General features: G+C 36.8%; 1 protein-coding gene across 6 annotated transcripts in view; it reads right to left on the bottom strand.

Moving 5' to 3' along the window:
- Positions 1-18364, bottom strand: part of METTL15 (methyltransferase 15, mitochondrial 12S rRNA N4-cytidine) — a 98798-nt gene that overhangs the window by 42749 nt on the left and 37685 nt on the right. For all 6 annotated transcript variants that reach the window (XM_087743614.1, XM_087743567.1, XM_087743604.1 and 3 more), the window contains exon 3: positions 14866-15002. In XM_087743614.1, the coding sequence (XP_087599740.1) occupies positions 14866-15002 (137 nt within the window). The remainder of the gene's footprint in view (positions 1-14865; positions 15003-18364) is intronic.

The following is an 18364-nucleotide window of genomic DNA, read 5'->3' as shown; positions in this document are numbered from 1 at the left end:
GGACATCAAATTAATATCAAAAGCCTACAGCAGCTTCTTTTTCAGTCCATTTGTTATCTGCAAAATATCCAAAGAAACAGAATTCAAGGTTTCCTTTGGACATAGCTTTGATGCCCTGTCCATCAGGTACAGGACCATGCAAAACAAATGAACAGATGAGACCAAGAATACCAGCATCTTCCATACCTGCTGCTTATTCCGCTAAATTGCCCACAAACCTGTAGCACTACAAATACATGGAAACAGCAATATGGAAATTCTCTATCACAAGAACGATGTGAGAGGTCTCATCTACTTTGTACTGTAAAGAAATATTAAAAACAGATCAAAGACTGGTCAACAGTTTCATAATTGGTCATATAATTTCTCACTATTACCAGCCATTTTAGTTAATACTATTGTTAATCTATTTGGATGTTGATAAAAAGGTTATTTTGAATGCAAAAGAGAAAAATATTTTAAGTACACATTGTATTTTCAGAAATCTAAATTTTTTCCATGGCACAGCGTGCTTTCCAAACATGCAGAAATGAGATCGTTCATACAACACAAATCATAAACCACAATACAAAAATCCTACATTGAACATACTGTAAAAATAATCCCATTTGTCGGGTTCCCCTCATTACCATGATAAAGAATACCACACTATCATTAACTTTCATACTCGGTCTTTCCTTAACTTTGAGTTTTGACACATAATAGATTCATCTTGGAAACAATAACTCTCTGCATAAGAAGAAAATTTCACGCTATATACTGAACTTCTTGTTTGCTTCAGCTAAGAAGTTGCCCTTTATACTCTTGGAGCCAATATCCACAACGCTCTCCATATTCCCTCTAGGTGAAACGAGCTTTCCTGCAGCATGAAGTTTCACAAAGTGACAGCACTGATTATTCAAAACGGGCACACATTTTTGGTCCTGCTAGTTGGAAAAGTAGCAAGCTGCACATTCAACTCTGTTGTGACACAGAATTTTTTGTGGGTTTGTTTTTGGTTTTTTTAGAAGATGAAACGGTACCAGCATAATTTCATATATTATTAGTTCTTGGATTAAGTATTACTAAGTGCCAGAAGGTCATATCTTAATATTGGGCTCACCAAGTGTTAACATCCCACTTCTTTTGAGAAACGCAGACTGTGGGAAGGGTTGAATTCATGTACGCATGCTCTTCCGCTCCATACTTGGACAGCCACACGTCGCTCCACCTTAACCTAGACTGCATTGCAAGGAATCAAAACTCATTCTGATGCTCAGTCAACTGAATGAGATACTTGACTTGTCATTTGCAACAAATCAGTCTGTTCATTAGGAACAGCTAGTAGTCATGAATGAGATGAAGGAGAATGAACTACTTTCCTTAAATTGATGGAAAAGATGATCACATGCAGCACGTGTCTTCGGAAAGGGTGGGAAGAGACAATGCAGAAGTGGATTAAGCCTTCACTGTAACAGAAAAGCTGGCATTTTAACAGCTACTCTCACAATTTCACAGGAATTGGTTCTTAGTTTCTCTTGAGGGGCAAAGGTGCAGGTTTTCTGGTCCCCATGTAATCACTGGAATAAAAAAAAAAAAAAAAAAAAAAAAGGGTGCTCTCCCAGAGATAAAGACGCAATGGCTTGGGGGAAGGGAGTGCTGCTTATCCTCCTCTTTCCCTTCCCAGCCTAACAGGCGGCACATATCACATTGAAGCTGAACAGCCAATCTGGACATCATTATCAGAGAGAATTTGGTTCTGTTTTCCTGACTTATATTTTAAAATTTAAGTTTCAGCAGCCTCTAACTTCTCTTGATCAATGTAAGACTGAATAGTAAATGATAGCAATATTACAGACTGTTTCTGCTGTTGAGACACGACATTTGTATTATTTCTTATAAATCTGTATGCTTCAAGAGTTAAAGCCACTTACTAGTCAATATTGGTCTCAAACACTTGCACCATCCAGTGGTGACAAGGCCACAGGTAACTTCCAAATTAGTTGTTTTCTCCATCGAGGTTTTACCCAGAAATTCTCTGAAATATCTCTATTCAAATCTCTGTTGCTTGATCAAGCCAAGTTGCTGTATTTTTCAGGCATCCAAATACAAAGCCAGCAATTAACTGTCTGATTTTACTTTCAGTCCTTTGAATATTCTGCACAACACTCGGCACAGCTGAGTCACAACGGCCAAAATCAAATTAAAATGCAAATGATGTTTATTATTATGACAAGAAAAAAGTAGAATTACGTTGTCAAACTCAAAGTAATTCATTTTTATGGTCTATGCACTTATATACATAATCCTAATGTATCTAAGATAAGAATAATAGTATTTGAAGTATGGCTCAATCAGAAAAATAATCTGAACTCCAAACAGTTTCTCTCTCCATTTGTATATTTCATACTAAGCTAAGTGTGAAGCTCAATGCTGATACAAAAATGTGTTGACAAGTATTTTCATTTAGTTACCTGTTTTCATTTTTATCAAATTTGAAGAAATAAAATTATGAATCAGAGACTATCGGGGTTTTTTTGTATTAGTTACTTAGTAAACAACATGTTTAGCTTAAATACTAATCAGTCTTGACCTTCTCTTAGTAAGTGATAAGCACCCTTTTGTCCATACATTTATATCATTTCTATCTTCATAAGAAAACGCTGGAATCTTCTACTCTCAAAAATTATAATCTATGTACTGATGAAATAGACTTTTGCCTTTTTTGTCTGATACAAGGAGGAGTATTTCAATACAGTTTATGTCCTCTTGTTTTTTGCAGACTGCCTCGATGCTTCCTATTGTAGAAGCGAACAAAAATAAGCTAAATATACAGCTCTTGACAAAGAGCAAGCTAAATACTAACTGTTGCTGAGAAATATGAAGATACAGTCTTCTCAATATGACAAAAAGATCTGTAGACCACTAGCTACCAGGTGCAAAAAAACCTTCAGATTACAACTTATATTCGCTTCTCTTCCTTTCCTCCCTCTCATTGAAAAAAGCACCATCTTGAGTCTTGCTGTTATGAAAAAAATTAAAAAAAAAAAAATAAAATTGAAAGGAGTACTCTATTGGTTTCCTTTATGAAATGCTGATTACTTTTATAGACACCAAACTGGTTTGTTAGTCTAACAAAACTATACCCGGAACTCCACTGTTCAGCTACAAAAAAATGCTTTAAATGTTTATAAAGGATATCTCTAAATATTTTTTTTGACACATACATTTTAAAATGTTTTTAATTAGAATTTAAAGTTCAAACAGAAAATGTTTTACATATGTTTTAGTAATGAAGTGGTCACAAAAGTAATATAAAAATACCTAAATTATCTAAACACCTATAAGGAACTTTCTCATCAAAACCAACATGACAGAAGACTGGCTGAAAGGAAAAGTCGATGTCTCCTTTATGGATCATGTAAGTGCAAAGATTATTTCTGCATCATAATTATTTACTTTAAAAAAATAAAGACTTTTTTCCTTTTAGAAAAAAAATACAACCCAAATTAAGCTTCACAGAACTGTCCTCAGAAACACTCTGTGTTTAAGAGCTATAACATTAAACTTTAAAGAGGTACTGAGCACTTTTATAGCACACCGATATAGATGAATTAAAAAAAAAACAATATAATGGACATGTCTTAAACTACTGCTGGTTAAAGTAACACTTGGCACTGTATTCCATATGAAGTTGAGCTAGCAGGTATATACAATGTCCTTAAAAATAAATTAAGGATCTGGACCTTTGTACTGAAGAGAAATTCGAATCACCCACATTCAGCTCCATGTCCTTAACCAATACCTAGAGGGTTTGTTTGTTTGTTTTAAATTATTTCAGAAGCTTCTTATTCCTCTTCATCAACTCAAGAAATAAAGGTCCTCTCATTCTGCAAGAACAGTTAGCATTTTATAGTATTCCTAGAAACACTGATGAAAAATTGTGATGGAGGAAAACCGAACATTCAAACAGAATGTTTCTTTGTTTCTTTATCACTATCTGTGGTCTAAAAGTTGTAGTTTCTCAGGCTGGAAAGTAATTAAGCCGCTCGGCCTATACTTCTGTTGGCTAAAAATGTCTAAGATGATTCAGATACATGTGTAGATGATCATATTGACCGTCCTGACCTAGCAATATCTAGAAGAGAGAGTACGAAAATGAATAAAGGGAAGTAGGAATAAATCACAGAAGCAGAATCGTTTCCTCTACGCTTTGGATGAGGATCCACTCAACAGAAAGTCTGAAGGAGATAACAATATGATGCATCTCTTGATTTTAATTTAAATTCTGTAAACAATATAAATCAATATAAAACACTATCACATAGGATATGACTCCAGGGACCACCTTAGGATACTCACTACTGCCTGCTAGAGAATAGTGCTGCACAAATTTACCATTTAATGCTACAGCACTATAGCACAATAAGATCAGAAAGTCAATGTATTTTAGAATCCTATTATGCCTTAGAAAAAATCAAGACCACCCACTCGCATCAGGTTACAATCTACAGTCTAAAATTGTTCCTATTGAGCCTGCCTGAAGCATGAGGCTGGACTAGATGACATCCTAAGATCCTTTCCAATGGGAATGATTTTGATATTGTGGGAGAACTTGCCAAAACCAAAACTACCATCCAAATTGATAAATATCAATTATTCACAAAACTAATTCTCACTTAATATTGAAATGTAAAATGACTCGCTAACTGTAACAGAAAAAACATGGAGATAAAACAGTTCATTGTTTTAAACCTAATGCTTGCAAACCTTCCTTCAGAGCTTCGACCGGCCAACATCTCTTCTAAGATTTTCCTACTAAAATAATATGACAATGCAGCTTCTCTCAAGACTACTCAGATCAAAATGGCAGCAATTTGTTTTCCTAAACCAACAGCATATAAAAGGGCTGTCCTGACTCATTTGACTGGAAATTGCATTAATCTAGCACTGGCACAAGATGTTTTGTATGAAAACAAAGACAAATCCCTAAATTTATGACATGGCACTGAAAATAATTTTAATAATTAATATAACTATCAGATAATTTTGCCAAAATAAAAGAAATATATATAGCGTTAAAAAGATTAATAGAATCTTGTAAATAGAATGAGTCTTGGTAGACTGATTAGTATTTAATCATTCTCCAAATGTTTCTATTGCTAAATAAAAGCTTTAGTGGGAATGTCAACATAACCACATGCCTTGAAACTAGTGCCATTGTATACATAGATGCAGTATTTGGGCATAGCTATGTTCTTAAAAGACACCTTACTCCTTTAAGATCTAAACAGTGCAAATAAGGACTTCTCTTATGTAACTAGCACATGAAACCTAAACTCACCTACTAATGTTGGAAATGGCCTGTAGCCATTCCACCTCAATGCATGAGCTAGACAGATCTCGCAAGTTAAGCAAGAGTCAGGTCAGGACAGTATATGGTTGCAACTGAGGCAGAACAAGTTAGAGCTCTGAAGTGATTTTGATAAATTTATAGTGTTTAAATTCAGGAGATAGAGAGCTTTTCCTTGTCATTCAGTATTAAAATTCTGGTATGATACAGTGCTAAAAGAATTGTGTAATGGAGAGATGCAAGATGTTGACACCACATTCATCAGCTCATCAATCCTTAACATCCTATACCTTGAGCATAAAAAGCTCTGCTCCAGCCTTCCAAACATTATATTGACAGAAGCAGGTTAATATGTAAGTGCAATCTTTCCTGCCCTTACTATGTACTGTAAGTAAGAGCTGTTTTCTGGCTTCCCATGCATACAATAGATAGCAATGCCCACCACTGGAACTAAATACCAGTTTTAAGATCCACCGCATGGGCAATATTGGCACTGAGAAAAATTCTCAGTTTAGGACGCCATTCAGCCTTTCCCATATACATGGATGCAGTGGCCACTCACACTTTCACACACACGCCCACTCTGTGAGGTGCGGTGTACAAGCTTTTTCACATCCACCTCTGAGGAAAAGAATAAACATGCTGGAAGCCACAGTAAAACACCACTGCGTCAAAGGTATGCTTAGTACAGCCTGCTGGACAACTTGCTTATTCTAGAAACAATTTTCCCTTACTTCAGGTAACTCACAAACTTGCTTCCCCTTAGGCTTTTTTTCCCCCCCATAAAAAAGCAAAACAGAACTTTCATATCGTAAAGACTGTGGATAAATGCACTTTCAACTGAGTCACACACAGACACTACTGAAGTTGCAGGGGAAAGATCTTAAGATATTTAGACAAACTGTTGCCTCCAACTCATTCAATCTTCACAAGCTTCGGGTCGACCCTTGAAGATTGGTTGTCTGCTCAACCAGTGTGCTCAGATTTGTCATCTTTTTATGTTACCATCTTCATGGCTTTCTCCTAGCTACATCTTCCCAAGCTTATTAAACAAACACTTGGATTTGTGCATCGTTTCTCTTCCATCTCCTTTTCTAAGGAGGTACTGTTTGCCTACCTGGTCTTAAATTATGCTACATTTTGAGGATGCTTAGGAGGTGTTCATATATCCATGACTATTTTCACATGAAATGTGCTCTGTTTAAGCCAAACAAATGCATTCTGCTTATATGAATAGACAAACAGATTGAATAGATGTAAGGTATTCTCTACATTGTGCCCTGTGTTATTTTCCATGGGTGACAAATCTCATTAATACTTCTGTTTTTCAAATATCCTATATTGAAAAACATCAATAAAACACAAAAGAGAAAGATAAAAAGACTGACACAGAAAATGTTGTGCTGCTCAGCGACTAACTTCAATCTGTACCTTTATTTCCTAAGCAAAAACATATTATGCACACTCTCGAGGACGGTAACTTTCCCTGTCCATAGAAAGCATCAAAAACACTTTTGATGCTCACAGGATGCTAGGAATTATGTAGCACCTTCCTGTTTTAAACCATTACTCATTACCAATCTCTATGATTAATGGCAAAAATAGCTTATTAATTAGAGAAATAATTTTTGTTTCTTAGTTATAGGAATTTCTCAAATTAACTTTTTTCAGAGCCAGTCAACGATGTGTAAATGGACTACTGTGCCTGAGGATTAACCAACCCTGCCTCTTCGCTTCACTGTCCATGCTGCACAGAGCGATAAAAAGTCCATACATACTCCACATTGCACTTGCTCTCCACAAAATCACATTTAACAGATTTTTTTCAAAAGTAAATATATTAAACCGTATTTTTGTATTGTAAAGTACTTGGTTTCTACTATGCATTTTTATACTGTAATTTGGTTTTTCCATCTTTTTCTGTTGTCTCTCAACTGACATACATAACGAGTTGATGGTAACTCTGGGGACAGTGGTGTGGGCATGCAGGCAACTGCAGTTGCTCAGTGTATATGTACAGGCATAGAAATTGGTTTTAGTATACAAATACAAATATAAATTGTTAGAAGTCTTACAAACTATCTATATTCAGAGCAAATAAATTATTCTGCTAAAAGACTTTTTAAGAATACGGTCTTGATGAAGAGCCATCAGTATTTGTTCCTCTTATCTCTTGATTTAGCCAGGAGACACCCAACAAAATATTAATGAACTGGTCTTAGCATAGCACTGCATGTTAGTCACTCCGTTTCAGCTCCCTGATCTGAAATCCCTTAGGAAAACGACAAACTTGTCTTTCACAATTCCTCGGCAGAGATGTATTATTGGTAACCGTGAGTATATGACTGCAATAACAATTCCGAGTATAACCACAGGAATGTTAAGTAAATTAAGAAAACAATCCAGTAACGTTTTGTTCAGCTAGTTAACGCCATCCGTTACATAAGAACTTGGTGCTGAGCGTAAAATACAGGAACACACATGTATATTGTGAAGAACATTTTAAAAAAAGACTGAACATTGTACTATGTGCTTTTTATGGAAATTATTGTAAAAATTTTTTTCATGAGTTGATTTTTTTTTTTTTTTTAATACCAAAACTGCCAGGAAAAGAAGAGTTCCCCACTTTTCTTTTTCAGTGTCATCTACTACTGGGTATAGAATCATAGAATCGTTAAGGTTGGAAATGACCTCCGAGATCATCGAGTCCAACCTGTTAACCTAGCCGCCTGGTCCACCTCTAAACCATGTCCCTAAGCACCACATCCACACATTTTTTGAATACCTCCAGGGACTGTGATCGTACCACTTCCCTGGGCAGTCTGTTCCAATGCCTAATCACTCTCTCCGTGAAGAAATTGTTGTATTGTGTACTTCAAAATGAAGAGATATTGTCTTTGTAAAGCTTACAAGGAACTGGACTTCCTTTCTCTGCCAAGAAATTTTCCTTTCAATCAGGCAACCTGTTCTCCTCCTTTACTTGGATTTAGGGAATATTTACAGGAAGAGGGAAAACTAGCACTTCTTTTTTTAAAAAGTGGGATTACACAATTCTGGCTTCTTCTACCAGTTTAGTTTCATTTTTGCTATGGTACATCCCAATGTCACTGGCCAGTTTCGGATACAGGGTTTGATTATATTGAGTTCCTGTAGGACCACTGAGAAGGAGTTTATCTGTCCCAGCAATACTGATGTAATAGAAACACTTTCTGAACTTGAAATTATTAGACTGCAGCCTGTGTATGATAAAAGATGTTGCAGCCCATATAATGAACTAAAACACAGTCATCATGTCTGCAAAGAAAGGAAAATTAAGAAGCATGCACACAAAAGATTTAATTGCAGTTTCAAGTGATGTGGTGTTGGTAGTGAAACATCTATAATTATGCTACGTCAGAGAAGACTGACACTCAAACTGACAAGGTTTTAAGAAAGCACTAAAGGGCCAAGTTATAAAACACTGTAAAGAGTAAAAAGGGAAGAAAAACAAACTGTTAAAAGTAGACTGTTGCATGTGTTTTGTATGTCAGGGTAACTCTGAATTGGGCCCACATTTGAACCAGAAACTCGATGTATTGAAGGATCACATTGTATATATGGAAGCAAGCAAAGGTTTCTAGTCATTCTGAAACCCCACAGCTGGAACTTCAGCCACAAGAGAAAGAATTTTTATTCCTTATGTTTTTATAAGGAAATGCATTTGGGTTTGTTACCCAAATAAACCTTTTGGGGAACAAAATAAATGACAGAAGAGCACTATTTTAATATAATGGTGTTTAAAAGTCTTTTTAGTGCTCTCAATTGTGTTTTTCCATCTCGTATTTAAGGCAACTCATTTATCTATGTTGCCCGCATTTGAGAGGCAGCCAGATGTTGACATACACAGAGAATTCTTTAGAAAGAAATAAAGCTATAAGTAACTAATTAACTTGCTTATATATAGTCAAGGCATCATTATAATGAATATGCCTCAATTGCACACTGTTAATTGTATCCCTTGTGCACTACAGTCAAAAGTTAAATAGTAGCCTATATAAATAACATATAGCAAAAGCATCAATATATTACACACTCAGCTACAACTCACAAGCACCTAAAATAAGCTTATTGCAACTGAAGAAAAGTTCTGTTTCCCCTAGAACTGGACAAAATACATTGTATTTTCCCCAGAACATACAACGCACAGCAGATGGTTCTATCCCACTTTTTCTGTAAACTTAGCATAAACCTGAAAACAAAACCCACAAGCACCATCACCTCAAAATTACTTTAGAACTACAATAAAATGGTAGTTCAGTTGTATGAGAAATTTTATACGATTTATCCCTACTTTTGGGGCACAATTTCTTATTCTGCTCAGAGAATTACAAGGATGTGGTGGGTTGACCCTGGCTGGATGCCAGGTGCCCACCACCAAAGGTGCTCTATCACTCGCCCTTCTCAGCTGGACAAGGGAGAGAAAATATAACAAAAGGCTCCTGGGTCAAGATAAGGACAGGGAGAGATCACTCACCAATTACCGTCATTGGCAAAACAGACTTGACTTGGGGAAATTAGTTTAATTTATTGCCAATCAAATCAGAATAGGGTAATAAGAACTAAATCTTAAAACACCTTTCCCCCCACCCCTCCCTTCTTCGTGGGCTCAACTTCACTCCCAGTTTCTCTACCTCCTACCCTCCAGTGCCACAGGGGGGCGGGGAATGGGGGTTGTGGTCAGTTCATTACACGTCATCCCTGCCACTCCTTCCTCCTCAGGAGGAGGACTCCTCACACTCTTCCTCTGGTCCAGCGTGGGGTCCCTCCCATGGGAGGCAGTCCTCCACGAACTGCTCCAACGTGGGTCCTTCTCACAGGCTACAGTTCTTCATGAACTGCTCCAGCGTGGGTCCCTTCCCTGGGGTCACAAGTCCTGCCAGCAAACTTGCTCCAGCATGGGCTCCTCTCTCCACAGGTCCAGCATGGGCTTCCCACAGGGTCACAGCCTCCTTCAGGCATGCACCTGCTCCAGCATGGGGTCCTCCATGGGCTGCAGGTGGAGATCTGCTCCAGCGTTAACCTCCATGGGCTGCAGGGGGACAGCCTGCCTCACTGTGGTCTTCACTGTGGATTGCAGGGGAATCTGATCTGGCGCCTGGAGCACCTCCTCCTCCTCCTTCACTGACCTTGGTGTCTGCAGGGTTGTTCCTCTCACATTCTCACTCCTCTTTCCAGCTGCAGGTGTGCATGGTGGTCGTGTGTGTCCGCCCCCCCCCGGCCCCCCCCCTCTTCTTAAACACATTATCCCAGAGGTGCTACCATCATCGTTGATGGGCTCAGCCTTGGCCAGCAGCAGGTCCCTCTTGGAAACGGCTGGCATTGGTTCTATCGGACACGGGGGAAGCTTCTAGCAGCTTCCCACAGAAGCCACCCCTGTAGCCCCTCCGCTACCAAAACCTTGCCACACAAACCCAATACAAAGGAACATATTGTCTCTTCTGTGTAGGCTTTGCGTAGGTTTCTCATACTTAAAAGCTTGCAATGATATTGGTTAATTGCCAGATTTCAGTCACCTCTCTAACCTCTCCCTTTCAGTGGGTGTGAAAGGGTTTACTTGTAATACATATTGCTACTGACTGAATTTTATCTTGGTCTCCTGGATTCTCAGCAGCAATTCCCAAGTTAGAGGCTTCCCCAGAAAGCACGTCAAAGGATTCCCACCCACACACTGAATATCTAACAGGCCCTGACCCATTTTCTCTTTATTAAGGCAGCACTACATATTTAAAAAAAATAAAAATAATAAACAGAGAGGCTAAATGAATGCGAGAATTGCAGTTGGAACTCTACCCTCTTCAAGATTTTAGTTCTGACAAAATCACTACCAAAAAGCAGAGACACATTTAAAATACAAACATCAAATGTATTTTTCCTCAGTGTTCTCATTCAGTGACTTATTACTCCAGCTGTCTTTTAGCTAACTACAAGGAGAACTTCATTTATTCATTCTGAATACAGAAAAATGTCCTAATTTAGCCATACTTCTCTCCTCTTCCAACCATATCTTTGGGCATATTTCTGCAACTTGAGCTTTAATAATCTTGTAACTCTGTGACTTAAGATACAGGATGCTTAAAAAATGAAGCCTCATAGTGAGTAACAGTTGGAACTCTATGATTTTACTAAGATTATTAATGTTACCTAACCAGAATAAGCAATAGCAATTAACACTGAATATTTAGAATTGAAGTTTTTTATGGTAGGATGGACTACTGCAAATACTACTGCAAGACTCAAGATCAGTCATGCAGTTGATATGCTGGAATTTATTAACATCCCCAATTAAACAAGTACAATATTCTGTTTTAAGTAGAAACAAAATGGCAACAGAAAATTCAATCGATGTATGACTTTCAATTTGCCCACTGCATTCACAATTTCAGACACAGTGGGTATCAGATTTCACTGGTTACAGTTGCACAAGAGCCTTTTTCACCTCCTTGTGCTGTCACCGCCAGAGGAAGGGAAGCACTTCAGCACATCAAATAACCTCTCCCAAAACAACAATGTTAAACAGAAGAGGTGAAAAAAAAACCCCTAGAACAGAGAAACAATGGAGAAGTTTATCCTTCTCTGCTGCAGTTCTTCAGTCAGTTATATCTACAGCTGTGCTTCTTACAGAAGGGACAGCCCTATGTTTCTCTCAGGTTGCAACTGCATGCTGCCATTGCCATTTTTAAGATGGCACAACTACTTCTGTGCCCCCTGGGGAACCAGGGAACTATTTCGCCTGGCAGCAGACCTGACCAGATAAAGACATCAGCTGGATGAATTCCCTGAGCTTTTGATGCCAAGACAGATTTGAATTAAACTGATAAAATTATGATAAAAGATTTATTTCTAATGCAGTGCAGAAAATGGACAATAAAACCCCATAATATTAGATCAACCATCTTTTAATCACTACTGAAAGCAAAAAATTCCATTTATGAAAGCTTCATATCTCGTAAGTAAATCATTTATACTTATAACTGATTTGTAAGCAAACCCTAGCTTTACCTGTTATTTAAAAATTATATACTTATACCTCCCCCTTCCCCCTTTTAATTTAACAATGCTTTATGTAACTGACTTCCCAGGGAAAGCAGATTAATAATGAGCACATATACCATATATGAATATTCTTCTACCTTAATTTTCAACATAAACTATTATGAAAAAAAGATATATTTACCTTCTGAAAAAGGACCCACAGGGGAAACCACAAAACCAAATAAGAATACTGCTCTGTATCTTACAACACATATTCAAGTAGCATGCAGTCATCTTTCAGTGATTAAGACTTTTCTCTAACAACTTAACACTACGTTAGTTAAGAATCCACTTCATTCTAATGATAACTTGCGTCTGTAAAGGAGGACAACACTATGTCTGGAGTCCAAGTAACCAAATTTATATGATTTTACAAACAAAAATAGGAACTAGGAGACCCCCTTTGTTTATAAAGCTATAGTAAGTTAACTGTAACACTATATTGATTAAAGCTCATCTTTTCACAAACATACACAAGCAGAAAATTAACAACATCAATCATTGGCAGAACAACATCCAACACTTGTAAAATTTCTTCATCTACCTGGAAAATAAACTTCCTTCACACTCAGGTTTGCACAGGATACTTTACGAATAAACATATATTGAATCAGAGGACTGTTCATCATTGTCGTCTGCTATGTGAATGTTTCTGAAAACTTTTATTAGATACAAGATTAACTTTAATTTGGACTACGTCTATTTTTTTCCTATGACACAAAGAACAGAAGGCTTTACAACTCCAATGACATCTGGTGGAGTTTGTAGGCTTAGTTTAAAAGAAAATGAACTTTCCTTGCCAATATTCTCCACACTATTCTGTCAAAAAGAGCATTCTCTGGAGAAATAACAGTTGAGAGAGGAATTCCACAAATTTGTAAGTATACACTGCATGTCACTTCAGCCCACAAAGAACTGAAAATGTAGAGAAATATATTTAAGTGATCTTACAGAGTAGGATGACTAGAAACGGAGCTATGCTTTCTTTGTCACATGCTTGCATTTTTCCCACTGGGCCTCTGACAATGGCACTTGAAGAAAGGAATGCACAGTTTAGCCATTTCTTTTAGAAAACGTGAGGAATACCTTCTGCATTGCTTGAATACTATTGCTGTCTTAGAACTCCTTTTTACTGTGTGTCGTGGTTTAACCCCAGCCAGCAACCAAGCACCACACAGCCACTTGCTCACTCCCCCCCACCGGTGGGACGGGGGAAAGAATCGGAAGGGTAAAAGGGAGAAAACTTGTGGGCTGAGATAAGAACAGTTTAATAATTGAAGTAAAATAAAATAGAGTAATAATAATAGTAATAGTAATATTAGTAGTAATAGTAATAATAATAAAACAAATAATAATAATACAATAATAATATACAAAGCAAGTGATACACTCTACAATTGCTCACTACCTGCCGACCGATGCCCAGCCTGTCCCCAAGCAGTGATCGCTGCCACCCGGCCAACTCCCCCAGTTTCTATATGTGGGGAAACATGACTGAACAACCAGGTGTTTCTTTATCTGCCTCTTCCAGTTTTCTTCTTATTGGAAAGATCTGCTTTTCCTCATGTAAAAGCTCTTTTAAAATAAATACTGTTTTGTTGAAAACATCAGAGTAAGTGTCCTCTCGTTCCTACTTTCCTAAGCATTAATTATTTCATATTATTTAATTTTATATCTACATATTTTTTCTCCTTCATCCAATTTAAACAATAGCACTTCCTGAAAAGCTCATATTCAACACTACATATTGCACACTTTTACATGAAGGTACGCGTACTCTGACTGGGCTGTTTCTTGAATAAAATAAAGGAGCAAGAAATTTGTATAACTAAAAAAACGTGGAAGTTTGCATTTAGCAATTGTTGATTTAGCAAATTTAGCACTCTATGTAAAAAGAAAATTGAAGCACGACCTGTACACAGAAATAGTAGCTTATTAAATTGTTTAGTAGTTTCTGAAGCCAGTGGCAAAATATTTAGCAATCCTAATACTGAATTACAATTCTTTGGTTTTTTTTTTTCAAAATCAAAATATTCATAAACCATATTTAGATCACCTCATTATTTAAAGTATATTATTCCATCCTTTTTTGTGAAATATTTACCACAAAGTGTACGTTTTTGTACAAGTCTGGATCAGAATCATTTCAAAGCACAGCACATGAATCTTTTTAAAATCAATTTTTAAATATAAAATTGGCTACTTGATTCATACTCAAAATTACCAAAGTACAGAATATGCATTGAAGTCCAAAAAACCTCAGAAGAACTTGCATGCAATTACTCATAAATAAATTGAATTGGATCTCCTATTTAATGGGCTACATACACCATATAATGCTATTCTACAACAAGCCACTCAAAACAATATATTAAAACTATTAAAATATATTAAATTGTGTATTTAATACCACAGTATCAACCTTATCTCGACCACATTTAAGACAGGAGAAGACAACTTACGGGTATGATTCTGAAAGCTGCTGAGCTATTTTATAAGCTGTGGGATCCCTGTCTAGTGCATATATTGTAATGTCGTCGGCTTTCTCTAGCAGAGCTGTAGTATGACCTCCGGCTCCAAATGTCATATCAAGGAAACGCTGTTGAGTAAGAAAGACAACACCATTACCTTAGAATAGAAAAGTGATAAACCAATTATTGATTTAAAGCTTATTTTGCTAATCTCTCTCATATGCTGGAGGAAAACATACCATTCAATATAGTCACAATGCCTTTTTGGAAATATTTCGTGAAGAATTGCAATCATGTCAGAATAATCTTTTTAGGGGTTGTGACTCCTCCGCCAATCCTTCCAGAACAAAAGGACAATCATTTGGTACAACCAACTGCAGCTTCATACTCTTGCCATTTCTTTACATTCTGAGTTTAGAGGAAAGCCACTTGTTTGACGGCTTTGTTTGGACTTGCTCAATTTGAGGCATACAAAGATAAATAGGACATGAGACTATAGGATCAATGAGCACTATCTGCTTTGTAAGGATGTGTCTAAAAGGAAGGTTAATGCATCTGTGTATCAATTAAAAAAATTACACTATCATAGTTTTATATCACAGATCAAAGTGTGATGGCAGCACAGGCACATATATATCCTGACTGGGACTAATCTAACTAGCACAGAAAATGTAAGTTTTCAAGACACAGTACCATTGATTTTGGGTTCACTGTGCAAGGACAAAGCTATTTATTTAGGTTACTAAGGCACGCTGAAGCCCAGTCCTGCTGTATCTTCTCTACCGTCATTACATGTGTTTATTAGATGCAGAATAGCATAGGAATAGCCACCTTAACAACAATCCCATTTCAATCGCTGATGTGCTCTATGGGCTTAAGTTACACCTTTCAACCTTTTGATAAACAATCTATATTTCCTTACTTCTGAGGAATACTTACTGCCCATGAACATATACCATGTCCATTTTTTGGATACACAAACTAAGACTGGAAGATTTTTAGTAATACCAGGCAGACACATTCATCCTCTCCAATCTTCCACAATAAAACTGAAGACACATTCAAGGAATTTTGGATGCACTCTGACTAAAACATACCTAGGTACAGATTCAGCACAAGTTGCGTAAAACTGGGCATTGAAATTCCTCTAGCAAGTCTCTCAGAACTCAAAGTTCCTGAAAATAAATGGAAATTTCATATTCCTGCCATCAAAAATGTCCCCAAAAAAACTAAAAAAGACTTTCTATCTCATACTTGAGAAGGGTCATGGGGTCATCACATTTCACACAGAGAGGAGGTGCCTTCAAAAGGCTGGTTAACTCCCAGCCACATCATGGAGGAGAACATCTGGAGCAAATGGTTTGCCAACAAAGAGGGGAGACAGAGCAACTGGTGTGCAGCAGGTCCCAACATGAGAAAGGAGGGAAGAAGCAGAAGGGTAGCTGCAATAAGACTCGAGAGGTGAACTCTGCAGAAGTTTCTGTAGTCAGAGTCCATTTGACCAACAGGCTGACCAGGAGGCTTTGCTCCAGAGACTGTCCTAAGAAGCACTGACTTGGGACACAGTCAACCACCTTGAACTGAGGCGGGTTGGGCTATGTGATTCCACTAACAGGAGAAACTTAATGCTGGTTTAAGTCTTTTTTCTCTGTAAAACAGCAGTACTGTTTCTAGAAGCTGTCCCATGCGCCTTCCTCCTTTGGCCTGACAACACTGGTACTAAACTGCTTAAACATCAAGAACTATTTTGCTGACAGAAATAACCTGCTCTTCACTTAGCAACGCAGAGGTTGCATGACTGCAATTCCACTTAGGAAATACTTCCTTTTCCAATTACTAAGAAAGTATCTATAATTCTATACTCTAGGCAAAACATACTGGCATTTAGAAAGAGACAGTTTGGGGTTTTTTTATTGTTTCATGACAGTATATTTAAACCAAAGTAGAAACGCGACTGAACAACGTCTTCTCTAGTTTCTGCATCTCTGAATTCCCATAACCCTTTCCTCTCAGTTGACTTAACTGGCCTCTGTTGACTTGAGAATATCAGACTCCATGCAAGCTAAACGAGAAGAACAGACTCTCTTATCTTTCAATACGAATACCTGGTTGGTTTTTTTTTTACCCCACTTCTGAAATTATTTTTGGATATGAACCAGTTTTTGAAGACCTCTTATCAAGTGCAATCATATTCAATAAAAATTAATGTGAACTAAACTTATTTACAATAATTATACACTCCAAAGCCAAGCACCTTTTAAGGGCAATTTTGTAACTTATCCCTTGAAAGAATTCAGATTCAACCACAAAGTCCCTTTGGATAAAAATGGAAATTCAAAAGCAGTGAAGAACAGATTGAAGAAAGACCCAAACATTTTTTCAGATACAGTTTTTAGAAAACATAAAGGCTTTTTAAATGGAAATCCCATAATAATAAAACTGAATATTTATGAAACTAATAATCCAACTCTACTGTGGCTAAAAGTAAGTGAAAATTATGATCCTTTATGACCTTTAGGTTGTCATGATTTAATTTCTTTGTGTTATACCATCATGCTTCTGAAGCCTATGCTCTAGAAGCAGAACTTTCCTATAACATTTTACGAAGTTCATGGAGGAAAAAAAATTTTGTTGGCTCATCTTCCAATATTAAATTGCGCCATTCATATGAATAAATAGAGAACTGACACAGAATATTATTTTTTTTGTAAGGAGCATGTATAAGACAAAGTTATGCTACAGAGGATATAATATCCATACTGTATAAATGCTCTCACAATCTATTTAAGCATTCTGATTTATCTTCTGCCATAACAAAAACAGAAGTATATTCACTAAAACCAATTTGATAAGCACAAAACTGAAACAGTCAGAAAAGTGTGGGTATTATTTGAAACAACTAGCCACAAGAATTTAGCTAGGTTTTGAAAATACTTGCACACATTTAAAAACTCCAAGCTACTGAAAGCATTTGTTTTCTCTATAAGCTCTCACATTATCACTGTTAATCAGATTCTGAGAACCTCTCTTATGACAGAGGGTACATTTAGTATGGGGGTTTTTTTTGCACTGTACTGTTACTGTTTCACTTTTATCTTCTATTTCTGTAGAAAAACTCCTTTAGAGAAATGTCAAGGAACAATAGAAAATTAAAACCACCTTTTTATTCCTTGCATAGGATTAACCCACTCAGGAATGCACTCAAACTTGGTCACAACAGTCTCAAGTGTCATTTAGGATTGCACTTACTCTGCAGCAACTCAAAACAATTAAAACCAATCTAAATTACATCATAATTCCTCTTGGAGAAAATAGGTTTAATCCACATGACTAACATCATCTGTGTTGTGTTTAGTTGTTTTGGTTTGTTTAAAAAAAAAAAAGAACAAAGGAATGCTCTTATTTGATACCATAACTAGAAATCTAGCACTAAAATTTTGGAAAACTTCAACATTGCCTGTCCTGAAACAGACCTACAATACTGGCAGGA

The sequence above is a fragment of the Nipponia nippon genome, unplaced genomic scaffold, assembly GCF_047370975.1.
Source record: "Nipponia nippon isolate SJK-2023a ecotype South Korea unplaced genomic scaffold, ASM4737097v1 scaffold_10, whole genome shotgun sequence".
NCBI lineage: Eukaryota > Metazoa > Chordata > Aves > Pelecaniformes > Threskiornithidae > Nipponia > Nipponia nippon.
Note: the sequence above shows the minus strand (reverse complement) of the source record. Positions and strands in the feature narration are given on the sequence as shown.